A 24,396-nucleotide genomic window follows, 5' to 3' on the forward strand; every position below is an offset into this window, starting at 1 on the left:
TGATGGGCTGATTATTACTCAAGTATGAACAAACAGCAACACATTTTCCTGATTACTATTTTTTTTAGCACTGTTAAAATGGTACACCTCTCTAAAATACTGATTATAATTCCCAAAAACATTTACATTTATACATTTGGCAGACAATTTTATCCAAAGAAACTGCATTTAAAGGGTTCACCCAAAAATGAAATTTCTGTCATTAATTACTCACCCTCACGTTTTCCCAAACCTGTAAACCCGTTTGTCCTCAGAACACAAATTAAGATATTTTTGATGAAATCCAAGAAGTATCTGATCCACACACAAGCAGCAATGACACTCCATCTTTTGAGGTGCAGAAGGGTATTAAAAGACATCGATAAAACGGTCAACATGACTACAGTGGTTCAACCTCAATGTTATGAAGCGACGAGAATACTTTTTGTGCGCAAAAACAAAACAAAAAAAGGACTTTTTCAACAATATCCAGTGATGGGCGATTTCAAAACACTGCTTCATGAAGCTTCAAAGCTTTACGAATCTTTGAATCGAGTTTCGAATCAGTGGTTCGGAGCACGTATCAAACTGCCAAAGTCACGTGAACCACTGAAATTTCAAACCGCTTGTTAAGTCGCAACGTAAGGAATGCTGTTTCTGGGTCCAAGCCTCGACTCGTTTCACTTGAGAATGCCGTCTCGACGGCCGTTTATGGGTGATATTTATTCATATTAAACATTTAACATTTTAAAAAGTTAAACATTTGAAATACTTACAGTCTACACAACCGTCTCCGTGCTCACAGTGTCACAGACATTAATATTTTAACATTTATAAAATATGGATCACTGTCTGGCCATCTGGGATTTTGGTATGGAGATAAAGGTTATGATTATAATTTTCTGGTAGTATTACACCACATCGTGTGTGTATATTAGCACCGTTTGTTGTTTTCTTGTGGTATGAGAGAGCGTTTGGACCCGGAAGCGCTGCCGCGTGACGTCAGACTTAACAACCGAAAAGGCTTATGACATAATGAAGCCTTGTTAACTGAAATCACGTGACTTTAGCGCTCTGAACCCCTTATTCGAAACAAAAATTTTCATAAAGCTTCGAAGCTTCATCAAGCAGTGTTTTGAAATCACCCATCACTAGATATTGTTGAAAAAGTTGTTGTTTTGTTTTGTTTTTGGGCACAAAAAGTATTCTCGACTTTTCATAACATTAAGGTTGAACCACTGTAGTCACGTTGACCTTTTTATCGATGTGTTTTATACCCTTCTGACCTCAAAAGATGCAGTGTCATTGCTGTTTGTGTGTGGATCAGAGACCCTCGGATTTCATCAAAAATATCTTAATTTGTATTCCGAGGACAAACGAATGTCTTATGGGTTTTGTACAACATGAGGGTGAGTACTTAATGACAGAAATTTCATTTTTGGGTGAACTAACCCTTTAATGTACACATCTTATTAGTTCATATATTCCATGGGAATCAAACCGATGACCTTGATGTTGATCTACTGTTAAAAGGAATGTAGACTAAACAACAGTGACGCAAGATAATTTATAAGATGGTTTAAATTTGTTTTAAAGTTGGTTCTAAGCTGGTTATATTTTCTACTTGCCAGAAGGTAATTTTTGAATGACCACGCCACCTTCAGCCTTAACTAAACCTTTAGGGAAACTTTCAGCTACACTAGCAATTCATTTCAAATAATCAGCTGAATATGAAACAAGGATAACAGCCTGAAATGGCCCATGTTCATCTAACTCTCTCGCTGTACCTTCCTTCTTGCCTTACATAAATTCTTGGGATTCTGGGCAAAAGGCCTCAGAATGATTCACACACACACACACACACAGATTTTACTCAGGAGGACTGTGTCATTTAAGGGCTGACTTAGCTCGAGGAACAGTGCAGGACTGATATTCTCTGGATGCAATGTGACCTGTCACACTGGATTCAGCTTCAAACAAGACGACCACACAAAGGGTTGAAATGCAAATTATTTGGCCACATATAAGATCAAGGTTTATATTTATATTTTTAATGTTTTTGAAGGAAGTCTTGTATGCTCACCAAAGCTGTACTTATTTGTTAAAAAAAAGAATAGAAACAGAAATATGTTAATTTTATACCTAATGATTTATTTTATTGTGATAGTGTACTGTATTATACTGATAGACTATATGAATTCAAAACTAATTATACAATTTTGAATGATTTTGACTAAACTAAAGTTCATGTAACAAAAGAAGACATTTACACGTGGAATATATTCATGCTTTGTCTTTAATCACTTCATAGAAAAGTAGCTTCAGATTTTATTGAACACAATATACAATATTATTACCATACATTGTGTGAAACATTGAATATTCACCTGCAACAATGTGGGATAACCAGACGATAAAAACTCATCCCTCATGCAGATAGCACTAATTCTGTTGAATCCTTTTGGACCCAAATCGGACCAATAGATCTCAAACATAGATTAACAAAGTTTTACTGACAATTTGAATTTCAAAACTGCTAACAAGGTCAGAAAAATAGTTCACATTAGCACAAATAATTACAGATCATCACATTTTCGTAATTATATAGATTTCACATTGTGATTCAGAGATTGTGATGTCGGTGACCAATTCCTCCCCTGTAAATGTGCATTTACAGGCCATTTCTGAGCCATTTTTAGCAATCTCCATTCAAAATGTTGTATATATATTTGAGGGCCACATTCTGTGGAGAATCTCGTGAGATACTTGATTTATTGATGTTACACCAAACAGTGATACACAAAGCTTCTAATATCTGACAGATGTCTACAGTATGTATTTATGTCTTATCTACAGACTCTCCCCTTTACCAATGGGTCGCGTGTCTCATAGGCTACTGTTCTGGGCAGTTGAAAATTGTGCAATATATTCATACATAGTATATATAATATATATTTATTTATATTAAAACATAAACAATATTACTAAATAAAACAGACTCAGTCCAAGAGCCCACTACACAAGAAACACCACCAATTTTCGGTAATGCAAGTGCATATAAATTAACCCATTTACAAAGAAACATTATTCATTATTATGTACAGTTAACGGTAATAAATACACTGTTATAAACAGTAGAGGACCGATCTGAGCGCATATATAAACAAAGTGAATGGAAGGAGTTGTGAAAAGCGTGGGCTGGTGATGGAGCGACCCCACGGACGCTCAAACACACACACACACACACACACACACAAACACAGTAATGTGTAGACACGTACATATGTGCGCACAAACATACTTTTGCATGCTACTTTGGCCATTAACTGTTTCCACTGTTGAGACTTTGAGCATAAGGTAAAGTACCTCAAAGCATGAACTACACACAAACTTAAACATTAGCGGTGACAAAATGTATGAGACGACAATGCTAATGTCAATATATTCATTACTAAACTGGCATGTTGAAATCTCTTGGTGTTCTACGAGATGGGGAAGGAAATCAGTTTACGTACATTTTTTTAATCCATCTTTAAAGTGAGCCAATCGGATGTTTTGTTTAGAAGACAAATGAGGAAAAGTTCTATATCAAAAGTGTGTAAAAAAGCTACAAAAGCTAGTTTAGACTGCTTTTATTCCGTTTCTGAGGTATGACGGAAAGGGTGGAAAATGGCTGCCGTAAGGAAGACAATTATGATGAATTGAAAGCAAATTAACGTGAATTAAGCGAATATAGCTTTGGCTTCCCTGTGATTTTAGTACATTATGAGACCCCTTGTGATTAGATTCTTTTGGGGCGCTTGTATTTTGTTCTACAATCCAAGTAAATGGGGTCTTCATACTTAAAGTTTTTTGTGCAACAATGCATTTGCCTAAGATTTCTTACTCTAATGTGGATGGGATGATGTATGGTTCCAAATAAACAGTTTGTGCTCATAGTTAAGAAGTCTGACACAAATGTAGATAGAATAAACAGAAAGTGCCTCTTTCATAATTTCTTAGTTTTCTGATCATTTGTCAGATGTTTGGATTATTAAGTTATATTGCCAAACAAAGGAAGACACTAAGTTCTCTCTCCAGCGTAGATATAAAACAATTCTGCATGTTCGGTCTGGTTTGCTTTACAAAACGAAAACATTTCAACATACAGTTATACTAAAATGTGTTCAATAAATAAAAGACTATTAAAAAGACAATAGTAAAAAGGCACACAGTCTTTAGACAAATGGTACAGAAAAGTAAACAGTTTCTCTCTTTACAAATACTTGTTCTTCAGTAGTTCGTGTTTGACCTCATCACACACCCATAGCTTTACAAAAAGTCTGTGTTGGTACAAAAAAAAGAGAAATCCTCTCAGTAGTGTCTACTCCACACCGCCTGGTAAACAAACAAACTGTCCACGTTGGCCCCAATCCTTCATGTTTATCAAAGTCGCCTGTCAATCGTTCAGGTCCAAAATGTCTGCAGCATTTATTTCCTGAGAGCTCCTACAAACTGTCTCCAAACGTAAGTGCAAGGAGGGCAAGACATCCTCCTCCCACGGGGGCCTAAAAAAGCACCCCATGTGGGCTTTTTAAAAAGCATCAACTGCAAGATTGCTCCTCTCGCATGGGAAAAAACAGATACCGCCTATCAAGAGACGCTGAGTCCTATGTGTCGACCGGTGAGGCGTCTTCGGTAACTATCTGGATGTGTGTAGTGGATTCCATTTCTTCCCCTCTGTCATCTTCTTCCACCTCCTCTTCCTCGTCTCCCTGGCTCTGTTCGTCTTTTTCGTCTTTTTCCGTGCCTTCTGAGTCCTCCTCCTCTAGCGTGATCTCGAACTGGAACTTGTCAGGCCCTTCTTTGTCAGGGCTGGTAGAAGGGCGGGGAAGGGCTCAGGGGGATCATGCTCTGGTACCAGTTCCGATTATCCTCCAGTGTGTCCAGGATATCCTGGGCATCCGGATGGACCAAGTCGGCCCAGGTTTCCCACAGCGGGTGGACGATATAGTCAATGAAACCCACCTGAAGAGAGAAAAAACTCATTAGATGTCGTAGGGTACTATGTAGGGTATTCTAGGCTATCCTCCATCAGACCGCTACATTTCAGATAGTAACTAACCTGTGATTTCTCCACAGATGCGGTGTGTTTGTCACACATGGGGCTGATCTCCATGCCACGCTCCCTCTCTCGATCGCCCTGGTGAAAGAACTCATCCATGATGCGGTCAGTCCACTGGCGGTACAGCTCTAGAGACTTGGTGGGATTGCTCAGATCGGCGCAGTGAACCATGTTCCGCAGAACCTGAAGTAACATCACAATTTCAGCCAATTGTAATTCATCATGTTCCTCTAATTTATCTAAATCATCTTAGCTGGAGATCATGAAATCATTGGATTTCCTAATTGAACATTAGTTTCATTAAGAGGGGATGGAGAACAGGAAGACCTGTACCTGTATCCTGTCTGTGTAGTTGTCCAGAAGTAAAACTCCTGAGCTTGTCACTTTCTTCGTCTCTACCATGGTCTTCAGATCGGCCAATAAGCTCATGTGCTTAGACATGTCCGTGGCCAGTACCTGTTAAGAGGAAACATTGAACAATATGTGTTAGCATATTAATCATTGCAGTGTAAATAAAAGCAGATGGCCTGGAAGGAAGGAAGAAAGGAAGGAAGGAAGGAAGAACCTCACCATGTCAATGACCATCTTTCGGAGTGACTGCCTCTGTTTCTTATTGAGGTTTTGGAAGATGTCACAGTTGTCCTCCTGTAGAAGTTTAAAGCCCACGGCTAAGTGGTGGTTCTCCAAAACCGACTCATCGTTATACATAAGCGCTAACTCGGAGTCTGTAAGAAATGAGCAAATACTCGATTAATCCATGTGTCTCCATGAACTTTATGCTGGAAGTAGGATGGGAATTAAGAACACTCACTTGTATTGATGAGGAACTGATTTGAAACACCAGGGTGGTCCACATCATGGATGGCTGCTGCAAAAATGGCTGCCAGGATCTCAAGATCGGTGAAGACAGCCTATTTAGGACAGATTGAAAATGGTCAGATACACAAAGTCCTTTGAGGAAACAATGATTAAAATTGTGTCTAAAGAAAAAGCGTTCTTACATCTAGAGCAGGTGTGGACAGCAGAATGTGAGTTGACTGGGCCACATCAGCAGCGTGAAGGCTGTTATGATAGGCCACATCTTGGTGGTAGTGATCCTCAAGGGTCATCATATATGTCACAAATGTATCTGCTGGGATCTTGAACGTCTTGAGCAAGTCTCGTTCCTGTTACAGAGAGAAGCAATATTATTACAATTCTGGAAATTATTACATTTTTGTAGCAAAATGTAGGTAAGTCTTAGGCTGAAGGAAGAACTGACCTGGAAGATGGCATACATAATGCAAGTTAGAGGCCGGTTGTTTGAATACTCTGAAACTGTAAAGATGTTCAGGCCCCATTTGTTCAGGTCATCTAATTCCTGGAAAGGGAAGAGGCAAGGGAATGAGATCAACAGGAATTTTTACAATCAAACACACTAAAGAGCAGGTATTAGTCTTCTCCCTACCTTTGACAGTAAATCCTCTTTGTCAGTTTTGACGCCGAAGCGAGCAATGCCGCAGTTGAGGATGGGCCCGTGGGACACTTTCTTCACGCCACTGATCTGAGTCATCAGCTGCTGTTTTTTCTTCTTCTCGCGGGCTTTTGGTGTAGGCGAGGGAATCTCCACATCATTCTGTTTGTCTGTAAGAAACAGCAAGAACCAAATGATTAGAACAATTTTGGATGTTTTCCTGGTGGTTATTAACCTTAAACACATATAAAAAATATCCGTTTGCTAACTCGTCACAATGAAATCAAGATGGTCCCTAAATCTGCACAAGTGTGTCAGATGTTGGCAGATCACATTCCAGATAACTCAAACTCTTCATTGTAGTTTTCACACAGACGAGACACATACGTGTCCGCACAAAAGCCCATTGTTGGAAAACCGGTGACCATGTATCATGTTTCTCTGAGTGACGTAAGCAGATGTCTTTGGCCCAGGTGCGGCGGCACAGCTGAATAGCTCACATCTGCACTCCGTGCGTGTGCTTCTCAGGATTCGCTGCCCTCGAAAGGCAGAACAGACACCCAATTCAGAGTGACTTTGCCACTGAGCTATTCAAGCGGGGCTTGCCCCTCCTTTCCTTCTCCTCCAGTTCCACTCTCCATTTTCACTGTGACAGACCTGTCAACAAACTGCAGGGGAGCCCGTGTCTGCTTCAAATGGCATCTCCAAAGGTCAAGCCTCAGGAGATATCAATTGACAAACAATGGCGGCACAGGAAGGGCTTATCTTGAGAGCAAAAATGCTGTTGATAATGCCATAAACCTTCATGTTGGGGATTTTCTCATATGGAAATTACTAATCCAAATCCTTCCTAAGGAGCCACAGGCCCTGAGTGGACAGTACTATTATTTCCATTTTCTCGGTTATGGCAGATAACGTTGTTCTCTCATTTCGTTAAGATCTGGCATGTCACTGAAAGACTGTGATAACACCTAGTAATAACCGCTGGCTTGATGGGGAATGAGAGGAGGTGAAATATGAGGGTTTGTTAATTCATTACAGTCATTATCCTCTTCGCTCATGTCTCTGTTAAACATGAACCCGTGCCGTACTCAGCACCGCAGTCATACAGATGGGCTTATGACCTGAGTGAAGAAATGCGAGGCGTCCTATTACGATGACGGAACGGAAAGGGACGGAGATAAGGAAGTACTAGTTTCTCTTTCATCTCGAAAGCCTCTATCTGTTTTTCTCTCCTTCTCTTGTGGTAAAGATGCCTGATCAAGAGAAAATGCCTCCAATCTGATCTTGCGGAGCATTCACAGCGCTCATTATAGCCAATTTGCTTGTTTTCTCACAAACATCCATCAGAGCTCTTTTTTCCTCTCGCCCCTCAGTCTCCATCCTTTCAGGATTCACTGTCGCATGTCTCCTTCTCATATATAAAAAAAAAATAACCAAAGGCAAGCCACATGTGCAGGCCGTGTGCACAGATCCAAGATTCGAGAAAAAGAGAGAAAGAAAAAAGCAAAGAGGCATTGTGTTTGGGTCAGATTTAATCTCACTATCTCTGCTAAACTCACACGTTTTGATGCAGAGAGCGACATCGCAGAGGCATCAAAAGAGCAGTCACATGTGACACAGCACACAGATGTTTCACAGCTTACATTTAATCCTTGGAATATAAAACCACTTTTATATAGTGGCCACAAATATCCGGCCACAAAGTTGTATACCAACATTTTTGCCTTTTTTAATCAGTAAAAATCCTTTTCCTCATCATAATTGATTATGTTTTATACATAAAAATCAATACATTTGGTTACATTTATATGTAAACAGATAAACTATTTACATATGCAGATAAATAAATTAGTATAATTTATTTGTAATTATAATAAATGCTAATGTGTTACGCTTTATATTTTATAAAATGTAGTTTTAAGTAAAGTTTTCTTGTTTTAAAAATTTCACTAGTAAAAAAGACAAAAATACTGATTAAGAAATGATTTTTTGTAATGAAACGGGATCTCAAAGAGTCAAGATCTTGAGTGATAAACGAATGTGTGCGTCTTCGTGTGTTTAGACGGGCTATGTGATGCCATCTCAGTGAGAACACAGGAGCTGGATGAGTCACAGGTTCTCTGCCTGGATGTTCCGTGCTGGGGGTTCCACCGTCAGCATTGCTTTACAGCAGGATCCCATCCCCCTCTGTCTAATTCTGCTCTCCTTTCCACCCTCCCCTACCTCTTTTCCAACTGCTGCATTGAGGATCTCTCTCCTCATGCAGAAACGAAAGTCTGATGCCATCTCACGGCATTCCACAAACAAAATGAGCCTTTGTGCCGTCTGATCTTTTCATGTAATATAGTTTTCAAAAAATTCACTAATCAAACCTCTCACTTTTTCATAGCTTTTAGTTTTTCTGTTTTCTTTACCATCTTTCAGTGAGTCTAAACTGCAGTTCAGGTCTGGAAATGACGCAGCCCAAATTCAATCCACAATGGCGTATACAGAATATAGCCAATGTTTAGCGCTGACTGCGGGTGTTATATTGTAAGAGTGAATATGTGTGTGATTACCTAGGAAGGTATTGGAGATGAACTCCGACACCTGATTTCCAGATCTGCTCATCTCAGAGAGGTGCGTCAGCTCCCTGTTCAACATTCTCTTGAACTGGAAAAGAAAGAGAGGGAGAACCATTAGTCAAAAAAACCTTAAAATGTTCTACACTGAGATTTCAGTAGGGCTTCCTTTCCCCAAAGTCCTGAAAAATTTAATATTTAACATTTCTTTATATGGATACGCATTTACATACAATACCACAATGTATTATGGGATACACAATATTAAATCTTACCAAATAAATAACATATATTAAAAAAATATATAAATAATATAAATATTGTATTAAATATCTTAATATATTGAAATATTAATATCTCCTTTTAAAAAGATTTATGAAGTGCCTTAATTTCTCTTATTTTTTAAATAAATCTCTAATAGCTAAAACCAAGCATAAAAAATGCAAATGCATTAAGAATGTAACAAATGCATGAAGAATTTAAATGCAGTATAAGAGACAAGATAGACACTGTTTGAGATTTCATTTGTAAATTGCAATTTTCAAACTGTTTGTCAAAGTTTAAAGCAATTTTTTTCTTTAGCATTATTTGACACATTTGATGTATGGATATATGTACCAAAAACAATGATGTGGTTCCAAAAAGACGCAATGTTGGAAATAAATAAATAAACAAATGCATATATAATTAAATAAGTCAAAAAACGGCAGCCATATCCTGCGCCACATCTCAGATTTTTTAAAGCTTCATCAGTACAAATGGATAAATCACAAAAACTATCTATATAACGGTGCTTTTTGACATCCAAATCAACATATCGGCCAAAATACAATGGATTCATGTGAAAAGAAGAGCTCAAAATAGAGCTTGGATCTAGACATTCCAGCACAGGATGCCACACAGCGAGACTTGCTGTAGGTTTTCCTCCTCAGTGTCTCCATAGACCACCAACAAACACCAAACCAAAACCAACCTCCATTAGCAAACCAAAAAACAGCTCAGTAGCCACCATACACACCTTAATGTAACCCCAGGATACAGAGAGAAGGTAATTGGCCTCAGGCATTTTGGATCGTATTTAATCTCCCGAAATCCACAACAGCGCACTCCTATACCACAAAGGAAAAGAGCCAGAGAGAGGCAGACGAAAGGGATTCTTCTGGTTGGGAAAAACGAAAAATCCCCTCTTCTCTCCTCTCCTACTCTGCTTGGTATGGATTAGTAGCTGAGGAGCAGATACGAGTCATCTTCATGGCAGCTCTCAGCTGAATCGCTCCAGCATTGACTCTCCATGGCTGCGGATACGAGCGGGGGCCAACAGCGGATGGGAACACCCGTTCTGAGCTGGAGGATGATCCAGAGAGCGACGGCCGGAGCTGGAAGCGAAGCAGAGGGTCTGAAAGTGCCAATGAATTATGGAGGAGATGAAGGAGCAGTGAAGCAGAGGGAGGGAGGGATGAGGGAAAAAAACGCTGGGATGCTCATCTGGCTGGAGGGGGGTCTTCCTCTGCTGGATTAGTGCCGCTCTGCTGCAGCAGTACGCTCACGCTCTTTCATCATCTCGCTCTGTCTTTCTCTTTCGCCCCCTCCCTCTCGCATCTCTCCCCCGGTCTCGAGTCTGTCAGCCCCAGCAACACGCTCCATAGGCACATATGATTTGACATAGAGATGGCAGAGAAGAGGGGGGAGTCCCGCTTTGTTATGCGGGGAAATCACGTAAAGAAGGACAGAAAAAGAGGGAGGTTTAAAGACGCCCCTTGGCTTTTTGCTAACAATTCATTTACTTTTGTCTTCAAGGGATTCCTAATCGAGTACAACATTTAGTACTGCAAAGGCAATGCAGGGAAGATGGGAGCTTTCGATGAGTCTGGGTTTTCTTTCAGACTCAGTCACTCTTATTTATTGCATTCCCATAATGCACAAGCCCTGTGCTATTTTTACTGTAGAGTATGGTGGGAGAGGAGACTTGGATAATTGCCTCTCTTTGTCTTTTTTCGGTGACATCAACACCCCCCCACGACTCTCTCTCTCAGCCTCCCCGTCTACATTCGAACACCAATTACACCAACATCCCAACGCCATGGCAACAATGTCATGTGACATTGGCTGCCGCTGAGGCTTCCCTCCCTCCCTCCCTAGCTTACAAAGATGGCTGCCCAGGAATCACGAGGACACCACTGCGTCTCAATAACATCTGCCAAATCAGCCCCTAAATCATTAGAAAGGGGAGGAGGGCAGTCGGACAAAATCGATGAGCCATCCTTGATATAGCAATACGGGCAAAGTCCATCAACAGGGAAAACCCTGAGTGAATATGATAAAAAATGTGTTGGATTAGAATGGTATTCGGATGATTTAGCTGGTCAGCCCATTGGTTTCCCAAATGGACAATCTTAAAAGTGGCCAAAACCACTAAAACCTAGCAGACCAGACCAGGTCTTTCCATCACACTTGCCTATGACGGATAAAATGGCGCGTTTCTCAACTAACAGAAAATAGCCCAATTACACATACAATGCAATTTTCACTCAGAAATCGCTAGCAAGTTTCACTAATAATCACAAAGAAACAGCAAAGGACACATTAAATTAGACAACTGAAACAGTATTTTCTTTGCTTTATACGACTTTGAAAATTATATTTTTTATATTATATTACAATTTATTTATTTTGCAGCAGAGACTGTTTCTGCCCATTAAAGCGGACATTTGAGGAGCTAAAAGGTTTCATGCAATGATTTTGGATTATCCATGTGAAATGTGTGTGTCTGTGTTTATGTGCCTTCATGAGAAAAAGAGAGTGGGAGGGAGAAAGGGAAAGAGAGGGGGGAAGAGAAAGACGGAAAATAGAGGAGAATCTCTGCATTATGCTGCAGTGGGGGTTCCTCAGCAGTGCGCGAGATGTCTAGTCAGAGCTGTAAACAACTCTGACATATCAAAGACCGTGCCTTCTGTGGCTCACATTTCTTCTTATCATCCTTATCAATAAATCCATGTGAGTGGCTCTTTCTAAGCCCTGTGAGAAACATGGATGTAGGGGGGCGGATGTGCACCGACTTCTGCACTGAGAGGAGTAAAGGGTGAATGAAGGGAATTTAATTCTCAAAAACCTTCATTCAGTAGAGAAAGACCATTCAAAAACACGATTAAAGATAACCGATTCCATCAGCTAGGATTCCATGTAATGCATTTAGAGGCAAAAAAACAAAAACACACTTGTAGCTGACACATAATGAACTTCAAGACTAAAAGTTAAAATTTATATGCATGTATATTTATATGTCCTGAAACCATTTCCCTTTTTTTCCACTATTTAATCATCTTTTTGCCATCACTAGTTAATTTAAATGATCCTACAAGGTGATTTTTTCATGCAAATATTTTCTTGACATTCCCTTCAGTATTAACATTAACTCATAAAAGCTAATTACCAAATGTGTTTCCTGTCAACTACCCTTCAGCAGCAAATATTATCATAATAATTCCTATGTAACTGGTAAGATTTCATTTGTGCATTTCTTTAGAATAGGATATTTAGCAATTGGATGCTATTTCATTTTCTCCACTAGTGGGCAGTATAAACCCATAGATGTTAAGTGAGATAGATTTATTTGGTCACCTCACACTGTTCGCCGGCGGCATGTTCAATCAATTCGTACTCTCATCATGACCTTGTCAAATATATCAATGTGTTTGATGTAGGATAGGCGAGTCAATCAATCATCAAAATACATTTCACTTTTCAGTTGTCCTCTGTCAATCGGGTTTGTTTTTTCTTTCCATTTCTTTCTCTATACTACAACTAACATGTAAATGACATCATATACACTTAATGTTTTTTTTTTTTAGTTTCACCTTTCTAAATGTCTTGTGTCCTGTATCATCTAGTGGGGAAAATCCCCAACTGTTTCTTGGTCAGAAACTGTGGGAGTTTTATTGCACTGAATGATGTCATTTGAGAAGCACATAATTGCAAAATCGGCAAATTCTTAGCAGCCTTTGATATATGATGATGGCTGGAAGAAGACTTTGAAAGACTGTGACGCACACAAGACGACACACGAGTTCTCTGGTATATTAGAACAATATACTCAATAATGACATAACAGCTTCTGAAGAAACAGCAACTCTTTGTGTGCTAACCAACACTGCCTGAGGATACAAGCCCAACATTTCACTTCCTCTAAATTTCTCAATATGTGCATGTTTGCGTGTATGTGTAAAAATAAGCATATGGACTTAGTAAATGAATAAATTAGTTATTAAATTACAGATTAAAACACTTTTAGCTGATTTAGTCTCAATTACTGTATATCCACACAACGAAGAGGGACTCTACATCACTTAAGATTAGAAAGGAACTCAACACTTTAAAATTTACAGAGATTGTTTCTAAGGTTTCAGATGATCAGAAAAATACAGCAAAAATGAAACCACTATTTTAACAACAATTCTCATACAACTGATACTGATACTCAGTCTACAACCAAACTAATTATGCAGGAACAACAGTTTGACTTGAGAGCATTAGTTCAATATTACAGGACTCCAACTGGCTTAGATTATAGATCTGTTACTGTACAACACATCCTCTCTTAGTTATAACTTAAAGACCACTGTGTACATGTCCACACTATTTTATCCACACTGTCCCATATGCAGCTTTTCAACACAAAAAAGCACTGTGCAAAAATAATCCAAGCATCCACATTTCATCTACAAATCTCAGAAAAGTTCAGAAAGCTACTTTAAGCAACAGTTATGTCCTTGAAAAGTCCACCAGGTAACATCCAACAAAAAATGACCAGCACACTAATAATTTATAAAAGCATAAAACAAAGGCTCACCTTTCTCCAACCGTTAAGTTGTCCGATCTTTCTCTGTTCTTTCCTCTCAAAGTAGCAAGCTCCCATTTTAAGTGAGTAAAGTTTTCTAAGTCCTGATTGCTGTAAGTGTGTCACCCTGGATCTCTCGAGTCTTAAGGTTCGGCGTTTGACAGACGCAATAGAGTTACTGACTAATTTTGAGCTGTGAACGCTGACTATCTTTCAGTGTGTGAGTGTGTCACTGTATACACACTCCCCCTTTTACCGTGGGGCCGCCTCCTTCTGACACACACACATACCCACACACACACATACACTGGAACTCTAACCCCATTGCAACATAGTTTATAAGGTAAATACTAGTGTGCTCTGGAATCAGTTTCAGCATACTGATGTGATCTCTTTAAGTCATCAGAGAAAACATACTGCCACGAACATGCAGATCTGTTGGAAATCCTGACTTACAAATCACAAAAATGGTAGTTTTAAAATGTTATTTGCTGCACCCAAAGGAAAATCACAAACGAGATCTTTAATGCCTCAATTGCTTCTTCTAGACAGCAATGAGATAATATAGAGAGGAAATCAAAACTTTTAAGTATCCTGCTTCACAGATATTTCTTGTTTCTCACCTGGTAAAATCTCAAAATGTTTAAAAAATTTGCAATCAAAAAATCAAAAGAGTTAATGTAATATAAATAATATGTGTAAGATATTAATACAATTATTCTTATTATAATAAAATTTAATATCAGTTCAAATAATTCTCATCAAATAATTCTATTCACATTCATTTTATAGTTCTATACTCTTATTGAAACACCTGTCTCATTCTTTCTATTTTAATTTCTCCATAGAAACTTTATGAGAAACATCTGAGAAAAAAAATTACACTGGTAACGAGCAACAACAAAGCTGTAAAATGTCCCTCTGAGCAAGATTAAGTAATAAAAATATAATGAATGACATAATATAATCAAGAAATAATGACCATTTGACATAATTTGATTTAACTACTAAAATAGTCCAAAAAGGAAATGATCATGTATTACAAACTGTTTCCCCTCCTAGAATCAGAGCTTTTTAATTCAGCGGCTGAATTTGAGAATATATATATAGCTGATATTGTATAGATTTTACATGCACACACAAACACATATAGCTAATGTATAATGCACATAAGATGGCATAGATGTTCAAAAGGGCAGCAAAAGGTCAGACATCCTGGTACTCTCTGAACAACTCTGATGGCTATCTTTATGTTATTTCCACAAACTCATACAGAAGCTCCCAGAATATGAGCAGATCTTAAGCCAATCACGATACAGTCACAGGCTTTGTGAATGTCCTCTTTTCTTTCCTACATATTGTGGAGATATCCGTGTCCCCCTGCATGCACTGCAAAAAATAATCAGTATTTTTTTTGTTTTCAAGTAAAATTATATATACATCCTTAAATTGATAAATTAACTTTAGATGCAAATTTATGTGCAATATTAAAGAGAACGTTACTTTGTTATTTTAAATGTAATTTTTCAATTTTAAATAATTCTTTTATTATTTTAATTTGAATACACTTTATCCTTTATTCTTATCCAATTAGTAATCTTTTTTTGGTTAAGAATAAATCTAACAAAAATTAGTGAGGTTTATGCAAAAATAAAATAAAAATAAAATAAAAATAAATAAATAAAATGAAAGACATTCTCTTAAAACAAATCAAAATCTTCTTAATATCATGCATTAACAAATTGGCATTACAAGTAAAATGATCACATTTTAAGGATGTTTAGATATTTTACTGGAAAACAGGCCAAAAATACTGATAAAGAATTATTGCGCGAATTCTGGGTCATCCCATAAATCCATCCCCTTCCTGTACATACATCTGTATGACTGAGCCTCTGAAAGTGTGTGCAGGAGTAAGTGTGTATTCATCCCTATTGTCTGCAGTAAAAGTCCCTGTGTTGCAGTGTATGCCTGTTTGACGTCAGCAGAAGGAGAAACAAACAGGGAGTGCGGCCTTGCCCTGCCATACAGCACTCACTCCCATTGTAGTCTGGACCCAGCTAGAGCTTAGGAAGGAGACAGGAAACCTGAGTCACAGCTGCAGGACATACACACACACACACACACACACACACACACACACACACACATACACACACACACACACACACTGTGGAGCTATGCAGAATATCACATGAGATGACAGTGACAGCGATTTGTAAACAACACACAATGTTTAAAAGTAGAAAAAAAGAAGACAAAAAATACAGGTTGAAACATGCGTATATGAGACTGTAACTCTTACAGAGATTTTGCTTGTCATATCAGCAAATGATTCATAATGAAATATTTGTGTTTCAAATTGGATTATATTGTTTGTCATAATGCTTTGAATATAGAGTAAACTTGAATATAGTGTAAAATACTGTACAACATATTCATGTCTAAAGAAAAGTAAAAAACTAGATCTCCTAATAAAAAGTTAACATTTAACTTTATTAACCTCATTGTTAATATAAAATGGCCCGCAAGCTGTCAATTAAATCACAGCAACACAGGGGTGTGCAAAAACGTGTTGGAAATTAAAGGCGTGCTAAAACCTGTTTAATGCTAGGAAGACTGCTAACACAATTATAGAGACAATGTGCGAGATAGCTGGGATAATAAAGTGATGTGACTTCTACAAGAGCCTTTACACTTCAAATACCTTGGTAAATGCTAAATGTGATCATAATAAACCATATAATTTCAAATCTAGCATACATTTTGCACATCCAAACACAGTAAAACTGAAATGGAGGCAAACTTGTCATGTGGAATGCTAGAAATCAGCAACCTGAATTTTTAAACCAAGCTAACTGGCACAAGGACCGACTCTCAATAGCCCCATTTAACAAAGCGGCCATTGAGAAAGGCAAAAACAGGGTTTAAACTATCAGAAAGAAAGTTCTTTACTGTGCAAGAGTTTCTACAACTTCCAGAGGACCTCTTAAAGTGATGTGCTGCATCTTCTCACCTTGTTGGAGGCCATGTCGCTGACGGAGCGGTACGTCTGGATGGTTTCCAGCTGATCCAGACACCAGTCCAGCTCCTCCATGGTCTCCACAGCCAGCTTCTGGTACGACTCGTCTGGACAGAGACACACAGAAACAGGGGCACCGTGAAAATCCTGCTGCACGGCCACTCGAGCACAGCCCGCCAGACGATCCTTCATCCTGGGCTTGCAGGCACACACGCACACACACACACACTCCCGGACTGTATGAGAGAGTGAGAGTGGGTTCTTCTTAGCGCTAGCTGTGAGAGATTTCCCCCCCCGCTCGCTCCCTCTCATTGGCCCGGTGTTTGTGGCTAGGTGATACTGCCTCTTTGGCTGCGTGCCCCTTCCTCTCACCCCCTCCTGTCTCTCTCGGTGTCGCCCTCTCTCTGTATGCCACTCTCACTCATGTCTGAGAGTTGGCTGTGGTGGGATGATACAGCCTCTTGGCTCTGTGCTTCCTCATTCACTACCCCGTTTGGCATCTCTCACTCTCTCTCTCTCAGCCCCTCCCCCTTTTTATCATTTCTGGCTCTGATGTCAATAAAGAGGAGACAAAGAGGGTTACTTTGCATTGCTTGCTGTATAAACTTGTACTTAAACACACACATTTCCTTGTTGTGAAAAACACTTTTTATCTAGCAAAAATGCATGTTTGTGTAAAAACGACACAAATATTCTGATGAGATTTTGCTGGCTATATAAAATTAAGAAACATCTTTTTTTGGCCATTAAGTTTCCTAAAGACCAGTTTCCAAGAGACATTGTATTAGCGATTCAAATTTTAGTTGCAAACTGGCATTAGCTGTATATCCGATTCATATTGTGATTTTTTTCATCACATCACTGCACGGCATTTTTAATGTACAAAATAGTTTTCGTACAACTTACTCTACTATTCAAAAGTTTGGGGTCAGTAGATTTTTTTTGAATACTGATTAACAGTGATCGTAAAGACTTTTACATTGGCTACAAAATCATCTAAAAACAAACAAAAAAAAATCTATTTCAAATAAATGCTGTTCTTTTGAACTTTCTGTTCATCAAAGAATAATAATAATAAAAAAAAACGTATCACTGTTTCCACAGAAATGTCAAGCAGAACAACTGTTTTCAACATTGATTATAATAAATGTTTCTTGAGCAGCAAAGCAGCATATTAGAATGGTTTCTGAAGGATCATGTGACACTGAAGAATGGAGTAATGATGCTGAAAATTCACCTATGCCATCACAGGAATACATTACATAAAAAACTATTTTAAATTTTATTTTAATAATTTTTTTTTTGAGGCTTCTTTCAAAAACATTAAACAAATCTTAGAGAGTTTTGAATAGAAGTGTATTTTAGTAAATATTGCTGCTTGTGGTTATATTAGTGTATACAGTATAAATGAAAAAAGAGAAATATTTGTATTTGTGTTTATTTAGTTAAAACTGTGGAAATTATACCTCAATTTTTAATTTGATTTTTACAGTATTTTGCTGTCTATATTAAACATTTTGAATCTCCTTGCAGAAAAAAAAACCCCCTTTAATTAAATATTATGAGATACCCCAAAAACTACAAAAGAAACAAGCAACAAAAGAAACAAAGAGCACATTTACATACACACACGAATGATAAACCATCACGTTTTATCATATGCTTGAATCAATGTCAAGATGTACGTAAATGGGCCTGCATCATTCCTTGCACACCACAGAAATGCATGAAGCATAGGCGTGAGCTGTGTGTGTGGGTCTGGTTGAAGCATAGATGTGTTTACAGTAGAGGGGAGTTTGGTGAATCAGTGCCCTGTGGCTTTGGGACACAGACGAACCCTTGTGTGCCTCTGACTTTGCTGTGGTGGGTCTCCTAGTTGCAGAACAACACAGCAGCAGAACTTTAGCAGGGCCCTGTCGAATGACGGCACTTCTCTCTAATCTCAACACGCTCAAAGCCACACACGCATATTTGCTCTCCGAACACCGGGAGAAAAAGCTCTTTGGTGTGGATCATTCATTTCTCTCTCTCTCTCTCTCTCTCTTTTTTTTTTTTTGAGCTTGTGGAGGGGTACCTGCACACTACAACACCAAGGCAATGTTGAAAAGCTGGAAAGTGGATTTTGTTTAACAAGATTTACATCTTCACAAAACTTAAATGAAAGCACCTAAGTATAACCACATTTTTTTTTTTATTTCTGAAGAAAATGTGAATAGTGCCTGTCTATGAAAAAAACGCGGCCATAATTCTAGGGTTTGCGCGTGGGTGCCAGGCCAAAGGTATGCGGTTGCTGAGGTGTTCTAAGTGGTTTGTAGTGCATTGGTATCTGGTTGCTAGGGTGTTCTGGGTGGTCGCTAGGTGGTTGCTTACTGACCCATGTCAAAAGACCACCCACAAGTCTCCATGACAATCTGCTCCCTTGATAAGGCCCAAAGTTTTAAAATCCAGTTTTAGCTTTAGGGAATATTTACATGAAATACTTGGATCAGTTTAAACAAATTGCCAATATAAACAATTTTTGAATTATGTTCAAAATAAAAATACAAATGATCAGAGAACAAAATCAGCTGTAAATAATGCTGTAAGATCAGATAGTACAATATATAGAGCGATAGATAGATAGAACGATACATAGAACGATAGATCAACGGATAGACAGAATAGTAAATAAAAAAATACTCCACTATGGAGGCATTTTTTAGGTTGTTTTTTGATACTTCATAACAACATAGTCTATTTTAACTGCAAATTTAACTTTTTAGAAATAAATTTGTGATCTTCAATGAAACTGCAATGGATTTTACAGCAAGTTTATCACCACTTTGACTTGACTTAAAGTGATAGTTCACCCAAAAATGAAAGTTCTGTCATCATTTACTCCCCCTCAGGTTGTTCAAAACCTTTATGAATTTCTTTCTTCTGCTGAAAACAAAAGAAGATATTTTAAAGAATGCCGGTAACCAAACAGTCGATGGGCACCATTAACTTACATAGTATTTTTTTTTCATACTATGGAAGCCCTGGGGCCCATCAACTGTTTGGTTATCCATATTCTTCAAAATATCTTCTTTTGTGTTCAGCAGAAGAAAGAAATTCATAAAGGTTTGGAACAACTTGAGGGTGAGTAAATGATGACAGAACTTTCATTTTTGTATGAACCATCTTAAACATTAAGGCAGGGGTTCTCAACTCTTGCCCTCGAGGTCCACTTTCCTGCAGAGTTTGGCTCCAACCTTAATCAAACACCTGAACAAGCTAATCAAGGTCTTCAGAGGTCCTATTAGAAAGCTACAGTCAGGTGAGTTTGATCAAGACTGAAGCTAAACTCTGCAGGAAATTGGACCTTGAGGGCCAGAGTTGAGAACCCCTGCATTAAGGTAACAATTAATGTTTAGTTAACTTGATTTGTTTTTGTAAAGTATGGCCTTGGTGTACTGTTTATGTGTTCTTTGAATTTAATTCACATCTCTGTCCTCTCCCATTTCTCATTTCTACTCAGTATTATGCCCACAGTAAAAAGGTGATGTGCATACAAGTCTTGGGTCTCATTATGAGGCAAAGTCTGTTTGATGGGACCAGTGAGGTGTTTGACCACATGTGCGTAAGAAGGGTTTTTCCAGTTCTCTTTCTTTAAGACACACGCAACACACAGACACACAAGCACCGGTGGCTATGCGGATTCGGAAAAAGGGGGCAACGGTCCAGGAAAGATGCTGACATATGGTCATGCTGCAGTTGCCCACATACCATGAGGTCATCCAATAACAGACAAAATGGGACAGATCTCATGTAACAAGCTGCCATAACATATCAAGAGAAGTGCTCTATTCTATGGACACAAACAAACAAAAATAATTAATAAATAATTATTAAATAAATAAATAATTAAATAAACAATGTCCATTAACCCTGATAAACCAGCTAGTATTCAGCTGGTCATGTGACTTCACAATGAGCGGGCGATTCACCTTATGTAGAATAAAATTACATTTTCTAGGCCTAGATATGACTGCAGACACCATGTATAACATAATGTAATGTAATCTAATATAATAATTTCCTAAGTGTAAATACTATTGTCTTGGTAACACTTTACAATAAGGTTTAATTTGTTAACATTAGTCAACTCCATTTGTTGACATGACCAGCAATGAACAATACTTCTATAGCATTTATTAATCTTAGTTAATGTCAATGTAGCATTTACTAACATGTTTTTAAAAGCAAAAATTGTATCTGTTAACATTAGGTAATGCACTATGAACTAACATGAATATGAACAGTTTTTAACTAACATTAACAAATAAATATAATATAACATAAATAAATGTTGTAAATATATATTGCTCATTGTTAGTTCATGCATTAACTAATGTTAACAAATGAGACCTTATTGTAAAATGTTTCCATTGTGTTCATCAGGTATAAAAGTTTAAATTATCATTATTTCTGATATTTCACGTCACAATCAACACATCTTTATTTATGTGAACAACTTGACTGCATCACTTAAGAGCAAGCGTAGGCGTAGTGTTATGAGAAAAAGTATCAGCGTACCGAGCATTTGGGTTTTGTGGCCACAAAATGTGTTTGCATGTGTGTCATTTGAGGTTACTTCAGATCACAAATATCAAGTCTTTTAGTTGATGAGACTTGAGCCTTCAGTTGAGGGCTGAGCGTATGTGTGTGAGCTGTCGGATGTGGTGTGTGTGGTAACAGCTGTGTCTCTGTCTTCTTGATGCGTAAATTGAGAATTAGCTTGTGAGCATGTGCTTACATGTGTCATTTTTCCTTACTCTCTCATTCTTTTGATCTATGACCATCCCATTAATGTGTAGTGTCTCAACACTTAGTCAGGCAGTGTAAGGATAAACCATTGCATTTCCAATAAAGAGGAAGCATGAAGACTGACGTCAGAACAAATCTCAATGGACCTATAAGAAAGCACTTCCTCTAGTTCTTAGTGTAAGAAGAGAGAGAGAGAAAGAAAAGGTTGGGGAAATTCTGGAAAAGCTTGTTTATAGCCAAAGGACATTGTGAAACAGCGTAACAGATGGGTTTCTCTCTGTGGACAGAGAACACTTGATAACTCATTGAATTTAAGGGGAAAAAACTATGAGATCAATTAAATGTAATTCAGATTTAGAACAATTATGTGAAATTATGTTTTTTTTTTTTTTTATTATTATTATTAAAACTGATAATTAACTTATTAAAAATGAATAATCAGAACCAAAAAGCTATTTTTCCATACCTCTAGAAATTATACTGGTGCTTTAAAACAGGGTTTTTTAAACCAAGGTCTGTGGAAAATTTCAGAGAAAAAAATAAAATAACTGTCTTTATTAGTGTTTCATTTTGCTTCCTAAAGACTGGTCAGAAATTATGAGACTAATTGTGATTATTTTACTCTATTGACAGTCATAAAAATAAAACAAACTTATAAAATAAAGAAATACAATAAGCATTCATATCTTCTTCCAAACGTATATACTTTTAAGGTTAGTTTGTCTAGTATACTGAGAAAAAAAAATGGCATAGAAATAATTGTCATTCAGAAATTGCTATTAAATTTCACAAACAATTTCATTTACAACTTATCTTTCTATGGATAGACAGAAATAATATTAATTGTCAAAAGCATTATAAAACAAATACTTCTCTTTGAATTTGTACATATAATATAACTTTGACAGTCCGTCAAGTACAAGAGACCACAAGGTGTCTCGTTTGTCATTTTAGAAAGATGCTCAAGAGCGCCCCCTTTCAGGCCATTATGCACCCACATTGGTGTAGACCTCATAGTGGAATATTGCCCAACAGTCCATGCAGCAATATGTGAGATTGTGAGGGCTGAAAGTGCCAATGAATTTTGATAAGTTGTTAATTTCCAAAGAATCATACAGACAACTCAAGGTAAAGCAAATATAGCAGCCTCATTTCTGAGCATAAAGTGAGGCAAAGAAACACTGATGAATCTTGATTCTGAATGTGAAAAACAATTCTATAATTGAAACTGTAAACAAAGATGATCCTGTGCTTATTTATGATGCAATAATCTCTCTCAACAGATGTTACACATTTTTAAATGCAACAGTGGAGCATCATTCAACTACACGGGACATTCCCTGAGTTCATTTTATTGAGGTTTCATCTCAACATGGCAATTTCTGAGAAGCACCATACTGGTTCAAATAAAATGTTTTCCATTAGGAGGCAGAAGCCACTGCTTTGGCTTTGAGGACTTTAACAACAGACACATTGAATAAACGAAGAGTGCTGGAAAAGACCGCAGTCAGACGACCAGACCACATGAATGGGAGTCCTTCGCCGAAGTTGAAACGGGTGCTTGTTGAATTGGGCATGTTGGACCACACAAAACATGAGACTTTGAAGCCATATTTTCAAAAGAGAAAATGGCAAAGGACAGCCAACAAGCAATGTGTTGCTGAAGGCCAAGTTTCTTTCACAAATAAATTAAGGTTAGAATTTGTTAAACATAATTAAGTTTCCTTATTTCAATATTTCATTGTTAAAACATTCAAATGTTTGCAGTTAAACAAACTTGGCCCCATTTCCATGCATGGATATGAGAGAGACAGGGACCAAGTCAAATCCGCAGATATTAAAAGGCCCGTTTTTTGAAAAACAGCCCCATCGGTTCTTTTTCTCCATCACAGAGCTGCCCGTCCCCCTCTCTAGAACTATTCCAGAAAATATTCTGCATTCATTTAGAAGGGTATGCTTAAGAATCAACAACTAAAACTGGGTAAAATAACTGCCAAAAGCAAAATTATAGGATAGGGCATGGCATGCAAGCCAAGCAACAGCAGTCTGAAACTCTTTCCCAGTCTTGATCCAAACCCTTCTCCTCATTCTGAACCCATTTGTTCAGTTATGGTCTAAATCGCCCCTTCACCACTGCACGCATTGGGTCTCTCCAGGCAGAAAAACTCACATTTGCCCAATAAGGCAATAAAAAGCATAATTAGACTTAAAAATTTTGAAAGAAATCAATTGCAAAAGCAGCTATAGCTAGAAAACAACATCTTATCAACAATAGGTCCATATTTGGAGATTTAACAATGGATTTCATCTTTGCAATCAATATTATCACATTAGCATTGATAGGAATATGTCCGTAAAGTTTTGTCCTAAAGGCAAATTTTCGTGGGTGAAATCCAGTCATTTCAATAGGAATCCACACGATCGAGAATTTTGCGTGAAGACGGAAGATTTCCATATACAGATTTCGGATTTGCCGCATTGACCAACAGAAAGCTCCTTCTTATGAAATTTAACAGTGTGAGCTGTGCTTCATACATTATTATATGGTAAGAAATACCATTTTGCAATATCAAGCAGCATAACAAGCTGTTTTTTACAGCTAAAAATAACTAAGACACATTCAATTTACAAATGGTCATTCTTATGTTAAAG

At 37.8% G+C, this 24,396-nt stretch overlaps 1 protein-coding gene across 1 annotated transcript in view; it reads right to left on the reverse strand.

Annotated features, from left to right (window-relative positions):
- Positions 1-2,257: 2,257 nt before the first annotated feature.
- Positions 2,258-24,396, reverse strand: part of pde4ba (phosphodiesterase 4B, cAMP-specific a) — a 176,378-nt gene continuing 154,239 nt past the window's right edge. The window contains 11 exon segments of the mRNA XM_051896307.1: positions 2,258-4,842; positions 4,844-4,986; positions 5,084-5,266; positions 5,417-5,539; positions 5,654-5,808; positions 5,895-5,994; positions 6,085-6,249; positions 6,345-6,443; positions 6,531-6,706; positions 9,098-9,191; positions 16,951-17,063. Coding sequence (XP_051752267.1) covers positions 4,629-4,842; positions 4,844-4,986; positions 5,084-5,266; positions 5,417-5,539; positions 5,654-5,808; positions 5,895-5,994; positions 6,085-6,249; positions 6,345-6,443; positions 6,531-6,706; positions 9,098-9,191; positions 16,951-17,063 — 1,565 coding nt within the window. The 3' untranslated portion in view covers positions 2,258-4,628.

Source organism: Ctenopharyngodon idella, chromosome 6 (genome assembly GCF_019924925.1).
Source record: "Ctenopharyngodon idella isolate HZGC_01 chromosome 6, HZGC01, whole genome shotgun sequence".
NCBI classification, from domain to species: domain Eukaryota; kingdom Metazoa; phylum Chordata; class Actinopteri; order Cypriniformes; family Xenocyprididae; genus Ctenopharyngodon; species Ctenopharyngodon idella.